General features: G+C 52.8%; 1 protein-coding gene across 1 annotated transcript; it reads right to left on the bottom strand.

Moving 5' to 3' along the window:
• Nucleotides 1-24,826, bottom strand: F8 (coagulation factor VIII). Its single transcript, XM_036402459.2, has 26 exons — nt 24,567-24,826; nt 20,544-20,668; nt 20,134-20,256; nt 19,485-19,697; nt 18,879-18,950; nt 18,358-18,468; nt 16,283-16,504; nt 15,778-16,012; nt 15,208-15,382; nt 14,161-14,254; nt 13,279-13,490; nt 12,833-12,983; nt 12,487-12,696; nt 8,653-11,275; nt 7,787-7,952; nt 6,809-7,006; nt 5,856-6,084; nt 5,582-5,764; nt 5,281-5,397; nt 3,978-4,049; nt 3,582-3,667; nt 2,959-3,114; nt 2,043-2,187; nt 1,028-1,176; nt 585-761; nt 1-368 (listed from the first exon to the last, which is right to left on the bottom strand). Exons 1-26 carry the CDS (start codon nt 24,716-24,718, stop codon nt 213-215), a joined length of 6,552 nt encoding a protein of 2,183 aa, XP_036258352.1. The 5' UTR covers nt 24,719-24,826; the 3' UTR covers nt 1-212.
• Between the last annotated feature and the right edge of the window lie 1,604 nt (nt 24,827-26,430).

The raw sequence follows: 26,430 nt of genomic DNA on the forward strand, positions 1-26,430 counted from the left end.
TTACTGTTTAATTCTTCATCATTACATCTGAGTATATGGCATCTGGTAGACACAGGAAAAGGCAGATAATGACCCAGCCACTTCTGCAGCCCTTCCCCAGCAGCAGGGGCAGCCAGGCCCCTGGAGGGATGGCTCCAGCCCTGGGGAGGGCTCAGTGCCTGGTGGGATGTTTGTCCTTGGGCTGGCAGTGCCCCTTCCTGGCCCTGCAGCCATCAGTACTCCTGCTGAGTGTCGCAGCCAAGGAACTCTACTCGCAGGGCAATGTGGTTGTGCCACTGGCGGGGGTGTATCCTCACATAGCGGGCAAAGAGAGGGGGCTCCAGGCTATTCCTCACGGTGCTCTGATGGTCTTGGTTTGCCTTGAAAATCTGGAGAGGAGAGAGAAACCCGGGATGCACTTGGCTGGCACAGTGAGGACAGGATCAACCCAGACAAACACCCCTTGGCATGCTTTAAAGAAGGAAGAAGCACAGCCTGGCTCACTGCTCTTGGAGAGAAATCCTGTGAGCGTGTTTGCTGCCAAGGGCTGTGCTTGCTGCCCTGGGGGTGGCCATGGGCTCTGGCCACAGAGCAGCCCTGCCTACCTTCTCCTTGCCATTTTGCAGGACTGGGCTCCAGTGCATGCCATCCTGGCTGATGGAGACAGCAAATTCCTTCACAAACATCTGGGTGAAGAGAGCTTTGGCACCTTGGGTTATGACTGCAGTCACCTTCTTGGTTACTTCAAAGTCCACCTGCAGCCACTCTCTGGGGCTGTTGCTCTGGGGAAGGACAGACTGCCTTCAGCCCTCCAGCAGCAATGAGAAAGACACACTCATTGCAGCTGAAGCCAAGCTGGCCCTGCACTTCCCTCTGCTCCACCTGCCCTACCAGGCATCTGCTCAGAGCTGCTGGGTGCTAAATCAGCGTGGCAGTGAGTGTGCAGCTTGCATGGTGCATGTGGCTGCACACACTTCCCACACTAGGGGAAGTGACTAGGGGACCCTGCTGGGCTCCCAGCCTCCTGCTGTCTCCTCACACAGGCTACCTGTGGCCTCCAGGCGTTGGTCCTGCCCTGAAGGTTCAGGCGGGCCAGGGCTGGTGTCCATCTGGAGAAGATGTTGGCACTGTGGGAGGATGCAGTGATGTGCTCATCAGGGATCCCTCGGTTCTCCATTCCTAAGGGCATGGAGCAGCCTAGAAGAGAGGAGCAGTGCTTGTCAGGGGCTAGAACAGACCCACCATGGAGATGCCTTCTGCCTGCTCACTGCTCCAGCTGCCCTATGTGCCTTTGCCCCGGTTACAAGTTCTGCAGTGCCATGGTCCCTGCACTGCTTGGGGCCCCTGTGTGCAGCATGGCTCTGACCTAACTACTCCCACCTTCTTTTCTCCCCTGAGATTTTATCTAAGAGGAATGTGAAGAATTTCTGGTGTAAGGAAACATAAGGAGAACCTGTCTCCAGGGGGAGGACAAGAATACCTGGCAGGGAGACACCCTGCATATGTGTGACCCGGTGTGCTTGTGCACAGCTGCTTCAGAGCCAGCTGGCAGGTTTGGGGCATGGGCTGACAGCACAGCCACTGCTGCTTTGAGCTGCTGCAGAGCAGGTGTGCAAAGCCCAAGACACGATCCCAGGGCACCATTTCCCCAGGCTGCACTGTTGATCAGAGCCATCTCACCTTCAACTGGCAAAACCAGACTAAAAACCAACAGCATCTGTCTCTGCTTGCTTCCTGCTCCCCCACACTGAAGCAGCAGCTCTCCATCCACCAGCTTAGCTGCTGCTGGAAGTTTCCTGTACTTCAGTAAAAAAGCTGGTGAGAGGTGGCCCCAGTTCTCCCTCTGGGATTTTTATCTCTAAGACCACAATGAGACTTTCCAGCTTTGTTCCCTCAACACCTCAGTGCCATCTCCAGCTCCCTCCTTCCTCCTCCAAACTGCCTGGGGGTCCTGGCACACGTGGAGCTGGGGCTCAGCACCCCAGCAGAGCAGAGCAGAGCAGAGCAGAGCAGAGCAGAGCAGAGGGCAGTTCTGGTGGCTGGGATGTGAGGGGGGCACGCACTGTTGAGGTCGCAGCCCAGGAGCTCCATGCGCAGCGTGGCCCGCAGGTTGTAGTGGGTGGGGTGGATGCGGATGTACCGAGCTACCACTGGGGGCCTGAAGCGGTTCTCTTTCACTCCACTTGCATCCACGTTTCCGAAGAACAGCTGCAGGGAGAGGGAGGAAAAGCATTGTTGCACCAGGGGAAAGAGAGATAGGCAGGACAAGGATTACTGGGGAGAAGAATGTTCATGTCTGGCACATAAAAATGACAACTCAGGGAAATTATTTCAGGTGAGGTTCAGGTCAAAGAAGTGTGAGTGGGCCAATGAGAAAGAAAAAGAAGAAGAAGCTTTGGGTCTGTGCAAATTAACTTGGTTTTATATTTTTCACCAAACAAGAGAAAAATAAGGAAAAATAAGGAAAAAAGTCAGTCCTCAAACGTTTGAACCTGGGAAAAGTTGTAGCCACAGATGGTGCACACAATGGAGGCTTTTCTGGCTACTCTTATTCCAATGGATTGATCAGTTTATGCATATTTAAGTTGTGGGTTTTTTCTAGCAACTGGAGATTCTCCAAATCATCCATGCCTGCACAATATTTTTAGAAAGGCAAATTTGCCTTTGAGGTCAAAAAAGATGGTCATGTAGAATCTTATGCCTAGCTCTAAGTTAAACACAACATAACATTGAGAGGTGGATCTCACAGCCACCTGGGATGGTGGAAAGAGGTAGCTCAGATAGTTTAAAATCAGACAGATGAGACAGCAAGTCCCTTGCAGACCTGTGATTCAGCCACCTGGCACTGAATGGTCTCTGTTGCTGCCCTAATCTCAGGGGCTCAGGAGGGTTCTGCCTTGTGGACAGAGCTCCCTAGCCCTCCTCACCCCAGGATACCCCATCTGGGGAGAGCACTCTGCTCAAGACCCTTGACCTCACCATCTGTGTGCTCGTGGCATTTCCCTTGTATGTCTTCCACCTTCGCCCATCGAGGCTGTAGAACACAACAAACTGGGAGATGTAGAAGCTGGAGAACTTTTGTCTGGCCCCTTGGGTTTTTATGCCGTGAATAATAGTGGGATGCAAAAGATCCACCTGAGAATGAAAGTCAGGGATTCACTTCTAATGGAAAACCCAAGCCATGTTCAGGCAATGCCCCAAAAACCCAAAAACTTGCTTCCTCCTGACATAACTGAGCACTGGTTATGAAAGTAATTAGACCAGTTGTTCATAAGGGCACAAGTCAGCCAACAGCTGGGAGTGAGCAGGGGAGAGCTGTTTGGAGAGGTGAGCTGTTCTGCCTTGGTCCTTGGGGGATTTTTGCACAATCCAGTGCTGCAGCTGGACCATGAAGTGATTCCTCTGCTGCACTGAGGATGGATATGGGGGTCAGGCCAGCAGCAACCTGAGCAGAGCAGCTGCCATTAGGATCTTAGTGCTCCCCTCTCAGAAGGAAGAGGAAACAGCAGGAATAGCTGTTTATAGCTGGGGAGGCACTGTTCACCCATGAGCATGGCCTTGCAATGCCCCCAGTGGTGCCTCAGACACGAGGCCCCTCTTACCTGGATCCAGGCGTTGCTGCGGTCGGTGCTCCAAGCGTTGATGGAGCCGGTGTTGTCCAGCCTGGCCAGGTAAGGAGCCCACTGCCCTGCAAGGAGGGAGCACAGACACAAGGCTGCTGCTGGCCCTTGCTGCTGCCCACGTGGTGAGAGCTGCATCCACAGCACTGGGCCTGAGGATCACCCTGGGGTTTAGTAGCCACAGGCAGGGTGGCAGAGCACTGGCACCATGGGCCAGCTGTGTGTGAGGGCTCCAGGTCCTGACTGGGACGCTGGCATGGGCACGGATGGGGGAAGGACTCCACTACCAGGGACTCAGTGCAGCAGAACTTGGGCAGGCAAACATGTGAGTTCTGCTGGCTGAAGCTGCCCTGAGCCCCCTGCCCTCCGTCTACTCACCATACTGCCCTGAGGCTGTGATCTGAGAGTCTGCAATGCTACCTGAGGCCATACCCAGGGCATTCTGGCAGTCTGCAGGGAACAGAAACCAGGGACAGTTGGTTAGACAGCAAAAGTCTAGGCTGGGTACCAGCCTTCAGGCTCAGGGAGGTTTGCAAGCCTCCAGGAGCTCCCAGACTTGTTTCTCTCATACCAAGGGATAGGTTTCAGAGGCTTCCACATCCATCTCTGGATTTTAAGATAGCTGGAAGTTCTTGCTTACACCTCCCATGTCAAGAGCAGAGAGTTTCCAGCATCAGACACAGCAGCCTTTTGCCAAACTCCTTCCCCTGAGTCCATGGCCTCTCATTCCCACGTCCTAATGTCCCAGCAGTGCTGACAAGTGTCTCTTCCTTATATCCTTATACCTACATCTTGCTCCTGGGCCTTTTTGTTGCTAGGCAGCATCTTTTGAAACAAATATCACATTGCTAAAGGAAAGTCTACCTGACACCCTTGTCTCTCTCTGTGTCTCTTCTGATCTCTGAGCACAGGGATGTTTGTCTCTTATAATAACCATTATTATTAGTGACTTGTCACACCTGGGCATCTCCACTGCATGTCAAATGCTCCTGGGGAAAATGCAAATTTGAAATCTTAAGCAGATTTTTAACTTATGGCAACCTTTTCTGGCTGACATTTAATATTCTTTTATAAACAGAAGAGAGACTGTCACAGTGTGATAAAATACTACTCTCCCACACCACTTCCCCAATCCTTACTTATGGTGAGTTAGAAACATGTTGTTCTGGGGTGGAATCAGAAGTTTACTGTGGATTTTGCAGTTGCTCTTGGAGCTATTTCTATCAGACCAACCTGCAGTAAGGCAGCATCACTCACTGCCTCCTGTCATTGCTCTGTGCCTCAGTTTACCTCCTGATACAGGGCTAGGCAGCACTGTACCTTACTGACAGCACGGGCAGGGAGCAGCCCATGCATGCACTTCCTTGGGTAAGTGCATTTTATAGAAGGTCCAGGGACCCTCAGATTTGGCAGACAAGAGCTCTTGGAATAAATATTTGCAGGCCAATGAAGGTGGCCTCCCAGCCTTCACCCCAGCTGTGTCCCTGGCTCTGCTCTCTGCTGGGCTGTGCAGGCTGGCAAGGGCTGAAGTAGCAACGTTTTTTCAGAGTGAAAACACAGAAGGTCCCACTTGGGTCACCCCAAGAGAAATGCTGAGAGATGTGGGGGAGGAAGCTCAAATACACACTGGTCATGGCTGCCTGTGTGCCCACATGGGTCAGGACACAAGAAAATCACTCACTCAGGTCATACACAAGGAAGAGGGCACTCATTCCAGCTTCTTGGTGCTCTCCCACTTTGCACTCCACCCTCCAGATGCCAGCATGTGAGGGCCACATCTCCACTGTCCCAAAGACACCTGGCCAGGAATGGAGAGCAGAGCAGAGCGGAGTTACTGCCTGTAATGGGACACACTGTGCCAAGTGCTGTGCAAGCACGGGGACGGAACAGTCCAGATCCACTTCCCCTCCTTGGTATTCCCCCACAGAAACTTCCTGAGGGCACAAGCCCTGGCAGAGGGGGTGCACAGTGCTGCCTCTCACCAGGATAAAGGTTGTAGACTCCCATGCGATACTCCTGGCTGGTCCTGACGTTGAACAGCTGCCCGTGGAAGTGAACAGAGTGGATGTCCTCAGTGCTGCCCATGTTCAGGAGGTGCCATCGGACCCGTTGCTGCTGGGCCATCACCAGCCCAGGCAGGGTGTCACTCACATAGCCATTGATGGCTGGGAAAGGCAGCAGTCAGGAGGGGCTCAAGGCTCTGGGGTATTCCCATCCTGCTATGGGCTGTGGGATGGAAAGGGCAAGGAGCCTCACCGTGGAAGGAATGGTTTCTCCTGAAGTCAGGGCTGTCCTGCTGGAGCCGGCAGGGAGGGCGGCAGTTTCTGGCCACGTTCTCTGGGAAGTACCAGCTTTTGGTCTCGTCAAAGATGGTGAAGAGCAGGGAGAACTCCTGCACAGCCAGCTGCCTCCTGGAAACGTAGCTCAGCACCCCACGGTTGCAGATGATCAGAGGCCCGATGAGGCCTGAGTGCAGGTCCTTCTCCTGCCAGGGAGCCAGGGAATGAGGGGCTGCCTCTGAGCAGAGGGAGGCACTGACACCAGCAAGAGACAGCAGAGAGGAAAGCACTGAACCCGTCTGCATCCCTGGCCTGGCTCCCTCTCTGGAGGGATTCATTTGTTGGGTTCATCGAGCTAAGAAAGGCTGAGCAGCAAGCATTTGCATGTGCTTTCAAGAGATATGGTGTCTGTCTGTCCAGCTGTCCAACAGTCCCTACTGCGCTGGACCCCGGGGCCAAATTCAGGAAGATTTGGCATAGGGATAAGGAACTGCAGAATGCTGGTTTCTTGTAAGTATCATAAGCTGGAATAATTGGGGAAAGGGGTGAAAACCAAATGGAGGAGGGGAAGGGGAAGGGAAGGGAAGAGAAGAGAAGAGAAGAGAAGAGAAGAGAAGAGAAGAGAAGAGAAGAGAAGAGAAGAGAAGAGAAGAGAAGAGAAGAGAAGAGAAGAGAAGAGAAGAGAAGAGAAGAGAAGAGAAGAGAAGAGAAGAGAAGAGAAGAGAAGAGAAGAGGAGAGAAGAGGAAGAGGAGAGAAGAGGAAGAGGAGAGAAGAGCACCAGCATGTATTCATCATTGACACCTGAGAATCTACACGGCCCCAAGCTGCTTTCAGTGCAGCCCCATAGGAAATTCCTTGACCTCCCAGGAGGACCCAGGCATGCTGCCCTCCTCCCCTTCCTGGGATGCCCCATGGGGACTCCCACCTACCAGGTCCACATTGGAGAAGTAAGCCCAGGCCTTGCAGTCGAACTCCTGCGTGGTTGGTGCCATCTGGGGCAGGACTTTCCAGGTGTATTTCTGGTGGCCACCAGGCTGCACCACCCCATCCTGCTGTGCTGTGCCCTCATAGGCTGTCAGTGTAGAGTGGAAGGAGAAGGGCCGTGAGGCCAGGTTCTTGAATGTCACCTGCACCAGAGAGAAGGCAGAGCAGTGGAATGTGTGAGGGAGCAATGCTGACAGTGCTCTGGACCCTGGTGGTGGGTCCAGACAGCTGGTGGGAAGGATGTCCCTGGTTCCCAGGCCTCCAGCTGGTCTCCATGCAGTGGCCAACCCCTGCTGAACCACAAGCTGTAGCTGTGCAGTGCAGTCTCTGGTGGAAAGCACATCCTGGGTTCATGTCAGCAGGATGAGGCCCTTTGCCTGCTCAATGGAAGCAAGGTCAGCTACACTACTGCCTCTGGAGCCCAAAGGTGCTGCACCCATCCTGGTGAAGATTTCTGTGAAAACTGGGCAACTTCTCCAGGGACACAAGTCCTGAGCCTTTCAACTTCTCAGATAGGTGTTGAAGGAGCTTTGGTAGTGTGGGAAGACCAAGCCTCCCCTAATACAGAGCACCTAAAGAGCTGCACTGAGCCCTGCTGAGCTCACTGCCCTTTTTGCATCCCTTCACCCAAAAGGCTCCCCATGGAACCCAGGAGCTGATCAGGCCATGCTGTTGCAGGGGTTGAGTCTGGCTCAGCTCCAGGGCTTTGCTTCTGAACACTTTGAGGTTCCTGCTGGCCCACTCCTCCAGCCACTGAGGTCCCAGTCTGGTGCCATTCACATGCCAACAGGGCAGCTCCTGTCCCCAGGTCCTGAAGGTTAGCTCATGGGCACTGCAGAGCAGCACTCCCTCTGGCTGAACTCCAACAACAACAACAACAGGGGGATTCATGGTTTTATAGGAAATGGGAACTTTCTACTCACCATGATGACATCCTGAACTTCTGCCCTGATGTAGGGCCCGAGGATGCCCAGGTGTTCATCCAGCTCTCTCCGCTGCACCGGCTGCGTGAAGGAATCGTCCAGGTACTCTCGGAAAACCACCTTGCGGTACTGCCAGGAGTGCTTCCCCCTGCTCCTCCGGGGGTCCCTGCAGGGGTGACAGTCAGCTGAGTCAGGTGACACTGTCCCACAGCGAGGACAGCCACGGCAGGGTTGTTACAGGTCAGGGGGATACAGAGCCAGAGCATCCCTGACCCGCTTGCAAGGAAGCTCAAAGTTTCTGGAGGTTCAAACCCCCCTGGGTAGAGGGGAGATGCTGGGAGCATCCTTCCCCTGGGCTGCTTGGCTGGGCTGTACTGGTACAGAACTGTGATCCTGCCTGCCAGGACATGCCATCTCATGCATCATTGTGACCGTGTTCACAGGGGTCTGAGGAAGAGGGAAGAGACGAGGATCTGACTCCATGTTTCAGAAGGCTTGATTTATTATTTTATGATATATATTATATTAAAACTATACTAAAAGAATAGAAGAAAGGATTTCATCAGAAGGCTAGCTAAGCATAGAAAAGAAGGGATGATAACAAAAGCTTTTTTCTTGGACAGAGAGTTCGAGTCAGCTGACTGTGATTGGCCATTAATTAGAAACAACTCTATGAGATTAATCACAGATCTACTTGTTGCATTCTACAGCAGCAGATAATCATTGTTTACATTTTGTTTTTGAGGCCTCTCAGCTTCTCAGGAGAAAAAAATGTTAAGGAAAGGATTTTTCATAAAAGATGTCTGTGACACATCATGCCGTGCCTTGCAGTGCAGGAGGAATGCATGCAGGAACATCACACTTACGTTGCTTTTAGGAAGTGCTGGGGTCTCTGGTCCCCATACTCCCACATCACCTCCACTGCTGCAATGAAGTACTGCCGCATCTCCCCCTGGAAGGAGCGTGGGTCATGCTCCTCTTCCCCATACATGTCAAAGTCCTCCATGGTCTGCTCTGTGTCACTGTACTCATCATAGTCTGTCTTGGCAGTCCTTGAGGGGCTGGAATGTGTCCCATTGTTCAGGGCTGGTTCCTCCCTGTGCCCTGGGATGTGGCTCCTCTCCCCAGCTGTGCTGTTGCTTTCCTCATCCTCCTTAGGCTCTCCTAGGCCCAGGACCTCTCTGTTCCCTACTTCTCTGAGGACATCTTCTCTGCCGAGCACCTGACATCCATGAGGAGTGTCTTGCACATACTCTGCTGGCTTTCTGGTGCTGTTGTTGAGAGGGGGACTACTTGGAGACAGTGAACAGTTCTCTCTGGTGGCTGATTTCAGAGACATTCCTTCTGGGCTTTGCCCAGACCTTCTCCCAGGCACATGGTCCTCCGTGGCATTGGCCTTGAGCTGCTGAGGCTCAGGACTGGACTGACCCAGCTGCTCCACAGAGTTTGTCTCCTCCTCCATGTGGCTTCTCCCCTGAGCTTGCTCTCTCCCAGGAGCCCCCCACACCACAGCTCTGCCTGGCTGCAGCTCAGCCACAGCTGGGCTGTGCAAGTCGCCCATGTTCACCACAGCCCCTGGGGAGCCTGGGTCCCAGTTTGAGGCCAGGTCTGCAGCCTCAGCAGTGCCCTGCCTTTCTGAGCTGCTCTCTGCCCCTGCTGGTCCTGTGCCCAGTGCTCCCCATGAGGGCAGGGAGCGTCTGCTGTGCTGAGCCCTGTCCCTGCTGCCCTGCACCCCCCTGGCTGTGCTCAGCCTGCCCTCAGGATACATCCCATCAGCCTGGACAGCATCCCTGCCTGGGGGCAGCCTCCTCTCAACCATGTTGGATCTTTGTGGGGCTGCCATCACCTCGGGCAAGGTGTCACTTGATACCAAGGACCTCTTCTTGAATCGAGTGATGCAAAATGGGGAATGAGGTCCACACGCCTTTGGGGCTTCCTTATTCACTGCTGTCTCAGGGGGCTGGCTGGTCCCCTGCTCTGCCCCATCAGAGACAGGCTTTCTGCTGCTGGTGTTGGGAAGACCCAAATCTCTGCTCTCCAGTGACCTGGCTTGTTTAGGTCTCCAGTCAGAGCTTCTGGCTGTAACTCTGTGTCTCAGAAACTGCTCAGAGCTCTTTAAGAAGCCATTTGGGAATGGTCTGGTGTCATTGGTCACAACATTTGATTCAGAAAGGGCAATACTGTCCAGCTCTGCTAATTCCTTAGCGTCCTGAAACACTTCTTTCAAAACTACTTCATCTCTCTCTTCTGTCATTACATATCTGGGTGGCTCAAGGTCATTGCTGTCTGCAAAGGTGGTGTCTGGAAGGCCTTTGGCAAGTCCACTGGCTTTTTCTGTGCCACTTTTCGCAGGCAAGGGGTTGCTCTCATCTGTGAAGGTTTCTCCTGGTACAGGTTTGTCCGACAAAGAAACATTTTGCTCTTCAAAAGTTTCGTAAAAGCCTTGTGAAACCACTTTGTTAGGCCTTTTTTCCAGCCTAGCATCTAGGTCACTTGATGAATAATTGCTTTCTATGGTGTGACTGTGAACCACAGCATGAGAAGTCCTATTATCTTCTGTCTCATCTGGAGGTGCAGAAGGATTGTTCAATGTGGAGGAAGAGTTGTGATCAATACTTAGAGACAGGCCTGTACTGATTGTCTCCTCTGAGTCATACAGGTTAAAGGATATTTTATCAGCCCTTTTTAGCAGCTTGTCCTCTTTTCCCTTTGAAGACACATCTTGAAGTGCCAGGTTGTGCTCCAGATCATTCTGGTGAATTGAGCTCCCATTCTCCTGAAGAGGGCCTTTGCCAGCAGCATAAGCAATGGAGTCCCACAAGCTTGTTGCATGAGTAGCTGTCTTTTGAGGCTCTGCTTCCAGGTTCTCTATCCTACCACCAGACTGGACTGTCATTCCTTTTACTGGCTCCTGCAGCTCTGGAGCATCTCCTGGAGCTGCTGTGGCTTGGTGCAGCCATTGCTGATCTTCTTCTGAGCTCAAAGTACCATGGACCCTTCCACTGACGCTCGCCAAGTGTTCTCCAGGTGGGACTGCTCCAAACCCTCCATCCTGGCTGGTGATTTTTGACAATTCTTCATCTTCCAAGAAGGACTCATAGGACACTGGGTCATAGCTCGTCTCTGGCAGAGGAGACATGGAAATATCATGTGGATTTGACATTGTTCCTAAAAATGTTGATGTGCCGTTGGAAGAGGCATCAGAAATCTTGCCATTGCTCTGGAGGGCCCCATGTTCTGTCAGGCACAATCTTGTCTTCTCTATCTCATTTCTGGAAGAGGTGATGTTGTTCAGTTGCTCATTCACACATGACTTCTTTCTTTTAGAGAAGCCCCTGGGCTGGAATTCAAAGGCCACCTCCTCCCCATCAGAATACACGTAATCTTCCTCATCAGTGTATTGCTCATACTGGCACTGCGAGACCGTGAACTTGGCATGCATCCCTCGGTCCCTGAAATCAGGATTTAGGCACCCCAGCGTCCACACACCTGTCTCAAGAGAGGCCAAAAGGACACCATCAGCCCACTTCAGTGGGAAATTAAAGAGATGCCATTACCATGCTGCTCCCTTGCTAGTGCAACCTGTATTTTCAGGCAACCTCTGGCTCATGGTAGTGATTCCATGCTTTCATAGTCCCTAGAGTGTCTTACAGCCAGACCCACGGGGTTGCTGGCAACATCAGAGCCTTACAAGCACCATCAGCAGGGCTGGCAGAGCTTAGTGAGCTCCACACACCTGTGAGGGCCCAAGTACAGCTTGGTGAGAGCAGTTAATGCAGTGAGAACCCATGGAGCCTCCAGCAGCAGCAGTCACCATAACCCATCCCCAAAGACATCCTGGTGCTGTCAAACACACCTCTCTCCCAAAGACTGTCAGCACAGCTCTCCCACTGAAGGAGAAAGAAGTGAAAGGCTGCCTCTCTCTCACATCCCCAGCCAGTGTGTTTGCTCCCAGCAGAGGGTGAGATGTGTGACTTCTGGGCTCTGCTGCTGGAGAGAGCTGCCACCTGCTGCCGGCTGAGCTGCTGCTCTGCTTCTGAGGAAGCAGAGGAATCTGAGCTCAAACGGATGTGAGGCTTGGCTGGGCTGTAGAAAGCTTCCTGGGGTGTCTACAAACCCTGACAGCTTGGTTCAGGCTGCCGTGCTCATGACCTTCATATCAGTGTTGCAACCACATGGTAAATCCTGTGTCTTCTCTGTGAGGAGGAAATGGTTTGACAGCTCTAAGAGAAAAGTGCTGAGTGAGAGGAAATATAACTGAACTCTGAAGCAAATCTTTTCTCTGACTTCTCTGTGGCTGTGGTTTCTGTCCTTGCAGAAGTGTGGAGATAAATGGCATGACCAACAGCTGAACCCACAGCAGGGACAGCACTCCCACTCCCCTTCACCTCCAAGCTTGGAGCCAAGATTGCAAATGTCCACCAGGCTCATGTTACTGCAGCCAGCTACTGGTTTGGCAGCATGTGTGACCTTAACACACCCTACTGATTAAGTAAAATACTGTAATTCAATTTCTTTGATTTAAGCTTTGAAATATTCGATCACTGCCTCTCACTTTCTGTTCTAGCCGGCTGTGGATCCCTTTGCTCTCAGAACTGTCAAAGGGAATTGAGCACCAATCAGGGAACTGGCTGGAAGTGCTCATTGATCTCTGCTGGGATGCCAAGCCCGTGGTTGACAGAATAGCCCATGTCACTAACCTGGCTTTTCCAAGCTCATGACGACCGTTTCTCCAGAAAACGGGAAAAGAGTGAGCACGTCCTCAAAGACCATGTTGCGCTTGAAGGTGTTTCCAGAGAAGAAGATGGAGAGGAAATCTGTTTGGGCCCCAACACTCAGGACATACCAGTACACAACGTCGTTCAGGCAGAGTTTTGTTTGCAGGTTGTCAAATACAAAGCCATTAATAGCTGGAAGAGGGCAGGGGTGAAACATTTCAAGACCAAATTCCCTCCATGGCTGCTGAGCTGCTGTGCATCCCCCGCTCACTCCCTGGGGCAGGGATGAGCCCGTGTCTGTGGGGGCTTTGCAGGGCTGAGTACTCACTGTGCATCACATTGGAGGCATAAAACTGAGGGTCCTGGGTATCTACATGGGCTGCATCAGAGCAGAACCTCTTGATGTTCTCCTCCAGGTACCAGCTGTGGTTCTCATCAAAGACTGAAAACAGCACCAACTTCATGTTGTCTGACATTATCTGGAAAAGAGAGGGAATAAATTATTCCTGGTCTGATCAGAGCACCCCTGGTGCCCAGTGTAGCTGTCAGGTCTCAGACTGGGTGTATGGAGAAGTTTACTGCCATTTCACAGGAGTTAGGGTGCAGATCTGTTGAAAAGAGAGCATGCAAGGCAGGATGGGGAAGGCAGTCATTAGGACTGCTGGTAGGGTTGAAGAAAACAAGACAGATAGATTTTGGTTTACTTAAATATTCACCTACCACAGTCATTCCAGCCTTTCAGCCTAGAAGTTGAGGCAACAAAGGAAGACCCACCTGATTTCCTCTCTGATCCATGGACTTCTTGGAGCAGATGAGGAGGGGCCCAATCAGGCCTGAGGCAGTGTCTCTGATGGGGTTGATGGAGCTGTAGTAGAAACGGGTGAGGCAGCGAGGATCTGCCTCCGTTGGGCCATCCTCAGTGGTGAGACTCCAGCTGTAGGTGAATGACTTCCCAGGGGCAATGGCAATATCCTTCACATCTTTCTCTGGCAACACACAACCCAAGAGCAGACCAGTTATGTCTGGGCTGCTCCTGCAAGGGGTGATCCCACTTTTTAAAAGAGCTCAGAAAGGTTTCCTGACCACACCAGCTGCAGAGGGAACCACCCATGCCCATCCCAGGATCCTGGTGGGATGTGGGATGGCCCTGCACAAGTCATGGTCCTGGGAGCACAGTAACAAGGGGTGAAAGCAGTTCTGAGAATGAAACCTGGAGGAAAAAAAACCAACCCCAGAGCAAAAACTTCAAAGCTGCAAGAGGGAGAGTCTAAATCACAGTGAACCTCCCCACAAATGCAGGTCAGAGGAAGCCCAGGGAGTGAGGGCTATAAATAAACTGCAAACACAGGCAGGATCACCAGGATGGTTCCTCCTTGTCAGAAAGTGGAGGGCTCCAGGATGGACCAATTAACATGGTCCCAGCTCCCTGGTTGAAAATGCCCCTGCTCCCACTCATCATTGAAGCCCTCCTTAAAGACAGGGTTACATGGCACCAATGGGAACATGAACCCAGAATCACCATAATCCCTGGGATTTTAGAGCTCAGATTCTTGGATGAATGGACAACCAGTCTTACCACAAGCTTCAGGAAACTCTCCTGGCCCAGAAAAATGGCAGTGGCCAGGTGATATCCCAGGTTCCCATGGCCTGCCTTACCTTGTGAGCGTCTCATGGCATAGTAGGGCCTGACACTGGTGAGGCCATGAGGGTAGATGTTGTAGGGTCGGCTGGCTAGATTCCTGAACACGATCTGAAATGAGGACAGGCAGGAGGAATGGTTTTTGATCACTGTTTTCTGGTGTTTTGGTGCTTTCTGATCACTGTAAGCCCTTGAAGGTGCTGTGAGGTCCTTGCAGAGAGGGAAACACTGGACAGCATTGCCCAGGGGTTAGCTACCTGCCAGTGGTCAACAGGAGGGACCCAGACATGTCTGGGATCACAAAGTCAGAATACAAGAAACCACAATTTCTCTGTGATGAGCCTATGCTGTCCATTTTTCTGGGAGGGGTCTGTTGTAAGGAGGGCATGAAAATATCAGATTGATTAAAGTGAAAGTTGCTGTCCTTAGTATTACTTTACACATGAGTCAGAAGAGGGCCATCAATCCAGGCCCCGGAGGACCGGGACGTTAAGTATGCACAGCAATCAAGAGCTTTAAAGTGCTCCCCACTTCACTGCATGAAGCCCTTCCTTTATTTCTCTAAACAGCTCTGTCACATGCCCACAGCTGCACAGGGAACCCCAGGGAGGGAGCATAAATGTGAAGCTGCTGGAAACCATCCCATTCCTCCCAGCTGCAACAAGTCAAGTGGTCAGGAGAGGCACTTTGGGAGACAAAAGTGACAGTCCCCAGTGCTGTGAGGTAACAGCAAACAGATGGAGAAGAGCAGAGGATGAGAGGACACTCCTGCCTCAGAGGAAGGTGCTGGATGTGATGTGTCATGTGTTAACTCACACAGTTCCTAAGACACCTGCATAGAAGTCAAATCAGAGGGACTGGGCCATATCCTGTGCATCTTACTGACAGTATTTACCTTAAGCTGCCAGTACCATCTGCCTTTCCAGTGAACTTTGAGCATTGCCAAACATGAGAGAGCACTGAATGACTAAAGTCAGACCTCAGCCACAAGCCAAGAGCTATTAGTAGGAACAGTATCAAGCTCTGAAATTTCCCCTTGCAGTGGTAAGCTGTGTTTCTCTTACCTTAAACTGATCTCCCACCTCCCCCTTGATGACAGGCCCCAGAATTCCCTTGTCCTGCTGGTTGGACACCTTGCGCTTCCTGAAGGCAGCATCCTCATACTCCACAAACACCACCTTCTTGTACTTTGAGCCCACCCTCTGTGGGCCAGGCTCCAGGTACAGGCTCGCCATGTTTCTGCAGGCAAAGGCAGAGAGAGAGCAAATGGCCACATGTCAGAAACAGAGCAGGACCTTCCATCACCCAAGGACCTGGCAGATGGCTGAGAAGGTCACCAGGAGTTGCTGTCTGCTCAGAAGGGACTGATTCCAGAGGCCTTGGTGACAGAGAGACAAATGCCCTGGAGACAAATGTCTCTGCAGGGCATTTGGTAAAATGGAAGGAAGCCAGGTGCTGCCTTCCCATGGCCTTTCCAAAACCATTCATGTCCTGCATCCATAATGTTAGTGTTAATAAAGAAGAACAAAACTGTCCAGGTTGGGCAGAATGAAAAGCAGTTTCTGGGGAAAAGGAGAAGAGCTGGCAGGGCTGCCTTGAGGAGCAGCCTCAGGAGCACACATGCCCACTCTCACCTGTCCAGAGACGCTGGCTTCACAGGGGCATAGTCCCAGTCCATCTCCTCAGCTGCAATGTAGTAAGTCCAGGTCATGGGCCTGTCTTTGGCAAAGGAGCGTGCTTGGATCACGTGAAAAGTTTGCTCATCTTCCTCAGGGTAATCCAGGTCCTCTGGCTCATTTAACTGCTTCCCTGTTTTCAGCAGGCGTTCCTCAGGACACTCTTCCACCTTCACAAAGGCCTCCATGCCAACTGGGGTCAGACAAGCCAGGCAGAAAGGGTCACACTGATGTGCCAATACAGGCAGGCACCCACCCAAGCCCTGCCTGGAAATTTCTCCATTATTTTTCCCATCAAATGGGCCAACCTGGATCAACCCACGTCATCTGGTATGGCCAGGCTGCAGGTGGATGTAACACTAGGGAGCAGGAGGAGCCCTGGAGCTGCAGCACTGCACAGAACCCTGAGCCCAGGCCATCCCCTGACCTGCTCCTCCCCCAAACTCTTGGAAAATAAGGTTACCTTGCTGATGGGACAGTATCTGGCAGAACATCCGAAACCAGCCAGCTGTTCCTGGCATGGTCTGGGCTGTGAGATAGGTGGCAGGGGAGATTTCTAGGCTGCTGAGGCGGTGGCTTCTCACCAGAAATGTGTGGCCTTCAAAGAAGATGGAGTGGACTTCTGGCCCAGAGCCCAGCCCGATCACATGCCAGTGGACCTGCTTCTTGAGGCACAGTGAGAGACCTGCCAGGGGACAAGGAAATCAGCCAGGAGTCAGCACTGTGCCCAGCTCTTGTCCCCACTCTTGGTGCCAAAGACTCAGAGTCAGACATAGAGTAGAGTAGAGTAGAGTAGAGTAGAGTAGAGTAGAGTAGAGTAGAGTAGAGTAGAGTAGAGTAGAGTAGAGTAGAGTCTGGTAGAGTCCCCTGCTCCTGGGCTGGCTTCAGGCTGGAGAAATCACACATAAATGTGGACTGAGCAAAACAGAGGCACTTGTCCCATCATCCCCCTGAGATAAGACTAGATTTACAGGCTGGGGGACTTTGGGAGCATTGCTGGTAGGAGCTCACAGTGGGATGCAGTGGCAATAGAGAGAGATGTGCTCCTTGACTGTGTAAACAGGGAAATTGGGCACTGGACAGGAGAGTCATTTGTCTGATCACAACACTGGCAAGCCTGATGCTAAAACACTGCATTTGGAGCAGGGCTCCAGCACATCCTCAGCAGTAGCTGAAATACCACAAAGGGCAGAGAGGGGTCAGCAGGATTATTTGAGTGCTGGAGAAAATTCCTTCCTCAGAGTCACTCAAAGAGCTCAGTGTGCTTAGGAAATGGGAAAGAACTTGACTGTGTTGTAAAACTACTTTCCTGGGGAGAAACTGATATGTGCTGAAGGGCTCTGTAATCTAGCAGGGAAGTGAATAACAAGTTCATGGACACTCAAGCCAAACAAAGTCAAATACTCGCTTTTGGCAGAGTGCAGAGGTGACTGGAACAGATCCCAAGGGCCTGGAGGAAACTGGGTGGAGGCTCCATCCTGAGGCCCTCAGCTCTCCATTTCCAGCTCTCCATTTCCAGCTCTCCATCAGACACCTCTCAGGTGCCAGGTCCTGTGTCCAGGGAGGGGGATGCTGAGTGGAGGCGGATAACTTCTCCAGGGAAAACTCACTGTGCAGAGATGGTGTTTGACCATGAGGCTTCCTCAGCTCTTGACCTCTATGAACCCATCAGGACAGGGAATTTAGGGGACTTTTGGTTTTTTTTTGCTGGAGAATGGCCAGGCCCCAGTGGGAGGTTTTAGGATGTGGTGACCAAAGCTGCTGGTGATAAGGACTCTCCTGACAGTGTTTCCCAGTTTGTCTTGGAGATTCCTCACTCTCAGGCAGCTCTGGATCTATTCCCAGAGAACACCAGAAAACAGCAACTTTTGTGTCCACTGAGATCAAACCCAGCCTTTTCTTTTGCTCTTCTGAAGAAGAGGAGTCTGAGAGAAGACCTTGTCACTTTAGCTGCACCAGAGAAGTTTATGTCAGATACTGGGAAAATTTTCTTCACTGAAAGAGTTGTCAAACACTGGAACAGGCTGCCCAGGACTTATATATGGGACACTCAGTGACATGGTTCAGTGGTAGACTTGGCAGTGTTAAGTTTACAGTTGGACTTGATAATCTTAAGGGTCTTTTCCAACCTAAATGATTCCATGGTTCTATTCCCAAAATCCTATGAAGGTGATTTAATGAGAGCTAAATGGTACCTCCAGCCTTGTCTACAGGGCTACAAAAGATAAAACTCTGCTACCAACATTATTCCTGGAGAGCTCCAAGGAAGTCAGCTGCACTTGGCAACACAGACAGCTGCAAACAGCTCCTGCCCTGCTGTAATGGGAAAGGCAGATCAAGGAGCTGAAAGATAAGACCCCCTCTGAGGTGAACACAGCCTAACAGATCCATCACCTGGATGGATCCTCCTAATCTCCTTTTCTTCCATCCTTTCCCAAGTTACCTCAGGGTTACAGACCTGGCTCCAGCCCTGCTCCTAGCAGCTCCCATGCCCCCCAGCCCTGTCCCTGTCCCTGTCCCTGTCCCAGCAGGACTCACCAGGCAGTGAGCCATTGATGTAGCCATTGATGGTGTGCAGCTCTGTCCTGTTGTGAGCCTGGGGCTGAGCAGCTGCTGGGACAGAACCCTGCTCAGAGTACCAGCTTTTCCCTGTGGAGAGAGGAGGGTGCAGTCAGCTTTCACTTGGGAGCATTTCAAAGCAAAATAAACCTTCTCATGTGTGGTGCCTGTGGGAATCCACAGCACACCTGGACATGGCTCTGCATGGGTGTGAGGATGACCACTACACATGACAGGGAATGACTCCCCTCTTAACCTGTGTGATGGGAGCAGGGCCAGGGCATGGCATGGCAGAGCTGGGGGGGCTGCAAGCTCCTGCACCTGGGGAAGAGAAGGAGGGGCAGTACTGCACCAGCAGCACACTGGCTGGGGGACTGGACAGGCAGAAAACCTTGGGAGGGGTGTGGGTGCTGAGAAGCTGTGCTCACATTAATTGAACACACATGGCAAAGCAAATGCCCCAAGAATGCAGGGTTTGACACCACTCAGTCAGCAATTACCTTCATCAAACACTGCGAAGAGTAACACAAACTCTTTCTGCAGGCCCTCATTCCCATCGCTGGCCAGGGTCCCTGCAGGATGCAATGAGATGGATTTCTTTAAAGGTCAGCAAGCAGCACCCAGGGAATTCCCTCTGTGCTCTTCAAGAACCGGTAAACCAAGGCCAGGCTGTGGTTTGCTTTTGTCACGTCTCAAATTGCAACAGCCCTGCTTCCAGTCTTGCAGTCCCCCAAAAGTCCATGGTTGAGAGGCAGCTGCCCCCAGAAGGCATCAAAAGGTCAATTTGTGGTGCCTCCCCTTAGACCTTTGCTCAGTGGAGAAGCTGCTCCTGGTGAGTCACTGGAGCCTGCAGACAGTGCCCAGTCATTTCCAGGTCTGGACAACTACCTCCAGGATATGTCTCAGCCACAGATGACAAATCTTACTCCAGTCACATCTTCTTGCACCTTGTGCTGTCAGAATTTCAATTCTGAACCCCAGCAGCACTTTTGTTGAGCACAGCTCACTGACTCCACTGCCCTGCTCACCCTCAGGAAGGCATCTGTGATTATTCTGCTTTTATGAATGGTTGCACGTGGCTTGTCCCTGGCCTGTGCAGTCCTTACCAGGTCGGCACACGAGCAGGGCTCCAATCAAGCCAGAGTTGATGTCCTTCACGCTGTTGGTGTTGGAGGAGTAGGAGTGGGTCAGGCACGCTGAGTCGTCGTCTGTCGGGCCCTGGTTTTCCTGGATTTCCCAGACATAGGTGTGTGTCCTCCCAGGATCCACCCTGTCCCCCTCCTTCTCTGGCTGGCTGGTCTCATCCTCATACCCTGCTCCTAAAACCAAAGACATGGCCAGATGTCACTGAAGGTCCAGCACACCTTCCTCCCAGCCAGAACACAGCCCCTCTCCATCCCAGGGCACTGAGTCCCACGGGCTGTGACAGGTCTCAGGGCAGTAGCAGAGCTGTGCCAGACTCACATGTTGGGCTGTGCACCTGCCCTGAGGCTGGACAGCACAGTTTTCCTTGCTCTAAGCATCCAGCCTTCAATTTAATCTGTGTATTACCTCTATACCAGACCCAGGTTTGCTCTGCACTGTTTGCTCAGCTCATTTCTGGGCTGGGCATGGTCATGTTGCTCCCCCAAGCCAGGCCATCTCTGTGACCATCTGTCCTTGCAGAGGGACACGAACAGCAGGCTGAGGGAGGGATGCACACCTGGCAGGCAGGTGGCACACAAGGATTTGCAGCCCCTGATGCTGCCAGCTCACCTTCTGATGCCTTCCAGTAGGACACCCCAACAGCATGGAGGCTGTAGGGCCGGGAGGCCAGGTTCTTAAAGGTGATGACCACTGTGTCATGGACTTCTGCTCGGATGGTGGGGCCCAGGAGGCCTGAAGGGATAAGACAATAAGGTCAGGCAGCTGGAATCAGGCAGCTCATACCCTGCCAGAAGCCCCAAAGGGTCCTGGCTTTCCACAAGCCCAGTTAGTGGCTGTCCCTCGTGCAGCGGGGCAGCATCAGCTGCATCAGCTCCAGCAAGGCCCCCTGCACCCCAGGAGCTCTGCCATACCCAGCTGCTCTCCTGCTCCTGGCTGAAGAGCAGCCAGCACCCAACCCAGGATGAGTCTGGTGGCTGTGAAGGATTGCTGGAGCTCCCCACACTTCAGGTGTTTCTTACCCATCCACGCTGGCTTCAGCTTGGGCTCTGTGAAGGAGCCATCAGGGTACTCCACAAAAACAGCTTTCCTGTACTGGGGAGGGACACCAGCTGGGGGGGCACGTGGGCCTGCATGCCCCAAAATGCTGCAGGAGGAAGGAAAGACAAGGCTGATTGCACAGACCCATCCATGCATGGGGAACATCCAACATCCATCCCCTTCCTTCCCTTCCCACCAGATCACTTGCTGGAGCCCCAGGGATTGCTCACCCTGCTGTGTCCTTTGGATTTCCTGACAGCTCCCAGGTATGATTGGGAATGTTTTGCTCAGCATACAGATGACAGCAGGGCAGTGATTAGTGTTGTGGTGTTAGTCATGATGGAAGAAGACACAAGGCCAGACTCAGATGCAGCTGGGGCAGGGCACAGCAGCAGGCATTGCTGCCCATCTCCTGCCTTGTCCAGCTTCATGATTCCTCAGCAGCAGAGACAGAGCACTGGCAGTGCCATGGTGACCTCTGCCCTGCAGCCACCCCAACCCCAGCACCTTTAGGTGTGGCAATCAGATCACATCACTGTAACTCACATCCTCCCCAGCTCCCCCAGGAAAGAGACTGCTGGCAGGTAGTGGCAGTTTGCTTTGTGTCTGAGCTATGTCCCCACATTTGTTTCTTTTCTGCCCAAAATGGGATTTCCACTTCACAGCAGGAAGATAAAGGAGCCTTGAATGTATTTCACACCCCACTTATCTCTGCTGGCCACTTTCTCTCTGTAAGAAGCTTAACAAATTCATTTTCCAGAAGAAATCCAGCCTGTTTATCAGGATAACAAAGGCATGAATTTCTTCAAGGATTTTAGAGGTTGCCTTATCAGCCCCAGGACTAAGACCATTTCCAGTAACCAGACAGACCTTTATAGCCTTGTTTTGTTTGGAGCAAAAGCCAGGTGGTGTTTTCTTCCCACTTAAGAAGCAGAGAAGGTTTGCTGTCCTGCTCTGACTAAGCCCTAATTCGAGCAGCATTTCCCTTTGCAACTCTTCCTCAAGCGGAAGAGGAAGGAGACAGAGTGACTCAAATTTAGGAAAGGCAATGCACACTCACCCCCACAACACTGGCTGGAAGCCACCTGCAGCTGGAGGGTGCTGTGGGGAGAGCAGGGTCCCCTCTCCTCAGGGGCAGAGCAGGATGGGAGCCCACGAAAACCCCACAAGCACCCAGCCCCTGTAACCCCACAGGCACCCAGTTCCTGTAACCCCACAGGCACCCAGCCCCTATAACCCCACAGGCACCCAGCTCCTGTAACCCCACAGGCACCCAGCCCCTATAACCCCACAGGCTCCTGTAACCCCACAGGCACCCAGCCCCTATAACCCCACAGGCTCCCAGCTCCTGTAACCCCACAGGCTCCTGTAACCCCACAGGCACCCAGCCCCTATAACCCCACAGGTTCCTGTAACCCACAGGCACCCAGCTCCTGTAACCCCAAACCCAAGCTGGAAGGAAGCCCCAGGAAGGAGGCACAGCCCCAGGGAGCAGACACAGCCCCAGGGAGCAGTGCCACTGCATTCTGTGACTTTGCCCAAGCCCATTATCATTCCTGGCTTGATGGCACTGGGGTCCTGCCCCAGCTTTGCTCTCTCTCCACACTGGGAGGGAGCTGAGCTCAGGGCTGCTGACACTCGGCTGTCCACTCGCAGGAAGCTGTGCTTTAATCTCTAGCTCACAGAAAGCTCAAATTTGAGAATGCAGCTCTGAGATACGATGGTCTGGTCCTGCTCATTCTGCAGTAAACAAGGCAGAAACCCTCTGGAGCCAGGGAGATTTTGCTGGCATGCAGGGGCATGGCTGGGAGGGCTCTTAGTGACAGCAGGGCTCAGTGCTGAGTCCCAGTCCTGGCAGAGCAAAGCCCACAGGAGACAAACAGGCGGGGTTCAGCCCAGGGATGTCTGATCAGAGCTCTTCTGGCCAGTCCTCTGTCACTGGGGTCCCTGTGAACTTCCTTCCCCAGGGGCAGCTGGAGCTGAGGCAGGCCGATAATAAGTTTCTGGCACCTTGGATCAGCATTGTTAGGCACACTATCTGTTCATCTCTTGGAGCTGGGAGACATCCTGCACTGCCAAAACACTCAGACATGAGCTGCTGCTACGTGTCCACCAGCCCCATGTCTGAGCTGAGATCCGTGGAGCCACTGCAGGATGTGCTGGTCCTGGCTCTGACCCCTGTGGTGGGGTTGTGCTTGGGAAGAAGAGAAACTGAAATCATGGGGAAGGTGTGAGCAGCTCTGGCCTGGTGTCTTGTAGCCCATTAATTTGACAGAGCTTTCTATAAACGTGCCAGAGAAAGCCCTGGATACACAGAGGGGGTTTGGAGGTCCTGGCTGGAGATGCCCCTTTGGAGCTGCCATGAGATGCTGGCACACTGAGGTGTGGAGCAGAAGGCAGCACAGACACAGCTCAGGGACAGCCCAGCTCAGGGGCAGCTCTGCCTGCCCACTACACTTTCCTGGCTCACTCCTGCATGTCCCTGACATCCAGCCTGGCTATTTTCCTGTGCCCTCCTCTGTAGCAGGGAACTGGGCTGAGGCTGCAGGGCCAGGAAAAAGGCACCACCATGCAGCTGGAAACAGCCATGAGGAGCAAGCCCTGGTTCCCATCAGCTTCCACAGTAGCTGCACTGCCCAGGAGCTCTCTGCCTCTCCAGGCTGCAGCACACCAGCAAGCCCCTCTGAGACAGCCAATGTTATTTCCCCCCAGTTTAGAGAAGGACAACTGCCATCACACTGCCTGCCAATGCCCCACTCATCCCCAGGCAGGGTCAGGTCCCTGAGTCACTCCAGGGTCAGGAATAGTGCCTGAGAGCATCATAATGCCAGTGCTGAAATGGAAAGCCACAGGGCTAAATTAAGTGTGAGGGAAGTCATCACCTCTAGCACAGCCTAATGGATCTGAGGGCAACACCGGTGAAAGCAGGGCAGGGGGATCAGTAAAAGGGGGGGTGCTGGATGCAACTTTCCTACTGAAGTAATCAAAAGGGGAAGAAACCACATAGCTGGGGTACAGTGATTACAGCAGCTAGTCAGGCTGACCTGGGTCATCCCTAGAGCCTGGCTCTCAGTGCCTGACCACAGCTCCTCACTGGCTCCAGTGCCTGACCACAGCTCCTCGCTGCTCAGGCCACTCTGGGTCTGAGATGGGATCATGGGCTGATTCTGCCTCAGCAGAGTCTGGGGAAGGGGAGATGGAACCAGGGCAGAGGGAATGGGCACACCTTGACCCACAGGGGTGTAGCCATCCAGCTCCATTCTCCATGCCAACCTCAGGACATTCACAGCCATGCATGTCCAAGACAGCTGCATCTTCAGACAACACTATCCTGATGCCTGAGCAATGCAACTCCCATCTTTCCTTCCTACTTCAAAGTACACAGCAAAACAACCATGCCTTCCTCCTCCTTACCACTGTGCATGAATATCATGCTTTACCCAAATGCTACAAATCATTTTCATTTCCTTGAGGAAAAATTTCAGCGCCAGAAATGCAATGTACACAAAGATATAAATAACTAAAGCTGGGTTTTACCAGGGGCAGACACAGTGGAAAGCCTTTGCTGCTCAGTTATGTTAGAGGGGCACAGCCAACCTTCTGCAGTGCCCAGGAGTCACAGGTACCCATCTCCCCTCACACTTCCCCAAAGCCCCCAGGATGCAGAGCAGAAAAGCGAGCACAGGCTGCAAAATCAGCTCATGGCTCCTAGCACAGGCTTTAAGGGCTCCTAGGCAAATGGCATTAAGATAAAACAGTGCAGAACAGTGATGCAGAGCAGGTTTGCATCTTTCTCTCTCAATTCCACCTGTCCCTCATGAGGGGTTGCACTTAGTGACTCCTCAGCACACCAACCCTTCCCAGCTGTGCCAGCAGCTCCATGCACCCACCCTGCCAGGTTATCCCCATGTCCTGCCTGCCTGGAGCCAAGCTCACAGTGCCACGTGCCAGGGTGGGAGAACACCCAGGGCAGGGCTCTAGAACTGCAAAAGGAAGAGCTTTACCCTGCAGGCGCTTGCAGCACGGACAGCAGGTCGCTGTGTGTGTAGTCCCAGCTGGTTTCCACTGCAGCTATGTAGTATCTTCTCACTTTGCTGATGCCCTCCTCAACCAGGCAGAGGAGCAGGAGGCTGCACAGGGCTCCCACCAGCACCATGCCTCCTGGCTGGGAACTGCTCTGACTTCAGGAGGAAAAGTGAAAAGGAAGGAATGAGAAAGAGAAGAGGAGAGAAAAGCCTTTATCTTCTCATCCAGCTGTTGTAATCCACCGGAGATGATGATTAAAGGCAGCACCCACAGACTCACTCGGAGCACTGAAGAGTTTCTCAAAGGTGTCAGGAGGGGAATGCCTTGAGCAGGTTTGTGCAGAGAGCAGCATGTGACTGGTGGACTCTCCTGCTCTTCCTCTGGCAGTGGCAGGAGGAGAGGAAAAAACAAAAGGAAAGGGAGGGCAAGCACAGCGGTAAGTTCCGCTGGCTCCGTGTCCTGGCTCCTGGCTCGGAGCAAGATGAGGAAAGGGAGGGTTGCACAGGCAGCAGAATTTAGGTGTGGTCTTTGCCTGGTCTCACCTTCTGTGTCACCTCTGAAGAGAAGGAGAGCAGGTTGCCAGGGATGCAGATGTACACACGTGACTTATCCCCGTCTCTGGGATGCCCAACAGTGATGATGTGGCCACACAACCTTGCCTCAAGCCACATGGGAGGGAGTGGGTTGGGATGATCCCTGGAGCTCCCTTCCCACCAGCTGCTCCTCTTCTCCCAGGGTCCTGCAGTAGAGCTCAGAGAAGATGCACTGAAATGTTTTTACAAATTTCTTTCATTTTACTCACAAACTTTCAATCTCTGTTTTTAAAAGCCCATGAAATCCCCCTCCCCTCATCAGTGCACACACACGTGTGCTCAGGCACACACACTGCCACGTGGTTGTCCCTTGGCTCAGGGAGGCAGGAAGATGAGGAGGAACGCCCTGCATGGTCCCAGCATCCCCTGGATGAGTGAGGTGGGGAAATGTCCCATAAATCATGTCACAGGGCAGCAGGAGTGCAACGGGGCCAGTGACCCCTTTGGTGACAGCCCAGTGTGTGCAGAAGACTCCATGTGACAGGTCTTGGTGACTGGGAAACAGAGGGACACAGAGGGATGGGCTTTTGGGGGTCTCTGACATGAATACTCAGCACAGGACAGAAACTGATTCCCCCACACCATCCACCTTGCTCCCAGGGAGGCAAAGAGTGAGTAAGAAACATTTTCTCCAGCTTGTACATGCACAGCTGGCTCCATGACTAACCTGGGGCTCCTTTTCTTTGTGAGCAACAACTCACCTCACTTTTTCCAGCAAGTATTTTAGGGCAAAGCAAGTGGTTTGTCACGTTTGGGGATGCCCCAGGGTGCTCTGCATCCTGCCCTACTGCAGTGAAGCAGAGGAGTACTCAACACTGGAAGGAAGAGAGGTATGGGAGATCTGGGCTGTGCCTCAGGCACCAGTGTCCCCTGCTGTGGGTGTGACTTTGTTTTAGTCATCCCATCTGGGAATCTCCTGGTGCTGTGAGACTCATCTGGAAAGGCTTCTAGGAACAAGCAGATGGGGAAAACATTGCCAGGCAGACAACATGACCATAAAGAGGCCAGCTGAGGGGTGGCAGCAGGGGATGGGCATGTGGGAGGTTGGGACAGGCTGCCAGGAGGGGTGGTCCAGCTCTGGGTGCCTGAGTTCTGCACGGGGCAACACAGAAACTTCTTGGCTCTAACCCTGGCAGGGATGCTCTGGGCACCGTGGGATGACAACAGCCAGAGGTCACAGAGGACAGTCAGGAACAGCATCCCTGGGGGCTGCAGTGGCAGGAGCCAGGACACAGTCAGAAATTAATGG

Source organism: Molothrus ater, chromosome 14 (genome assembly GCF_012460135.2).
Source record: "Molothrus ater isolate BHLD 08-10-18 breed brown headed cowbird chromosome 14, BPBGC_Mater_1.1, whole genome shotgun sequence".
NCBI lineage: Eukaryota > Metazoa > Chordata > Aves > Passeriformes > Icteridae > Molothrus > Molothrus ater.

Excerpts from the sequence above, each read along its gene's own strand:
- F8 (XM_036402459.2), bottom strand. The coding sequence starts at position 24,718 with ATGGTGCTGGTGGGAGCCCTGTGCAGCCTCCTGCTCCTCTGCCTGGTT. Across the intron at positions 16,013-16,282 it reads GATACTGTCCCATCAGCAAG|TTGGCATGGAGGCCTTTGTG; the intron begins GTAACCTTATTT and ends GTCTGACCCCAG. Across the intron at positions 6,085-6,808 it reads ACTTCTCCAATGTGGACCTG|GAGAAGGACCTGCACTCAGG; the intron begins GTAGGTGGGAGT and ends GCTCCCTGGCAG.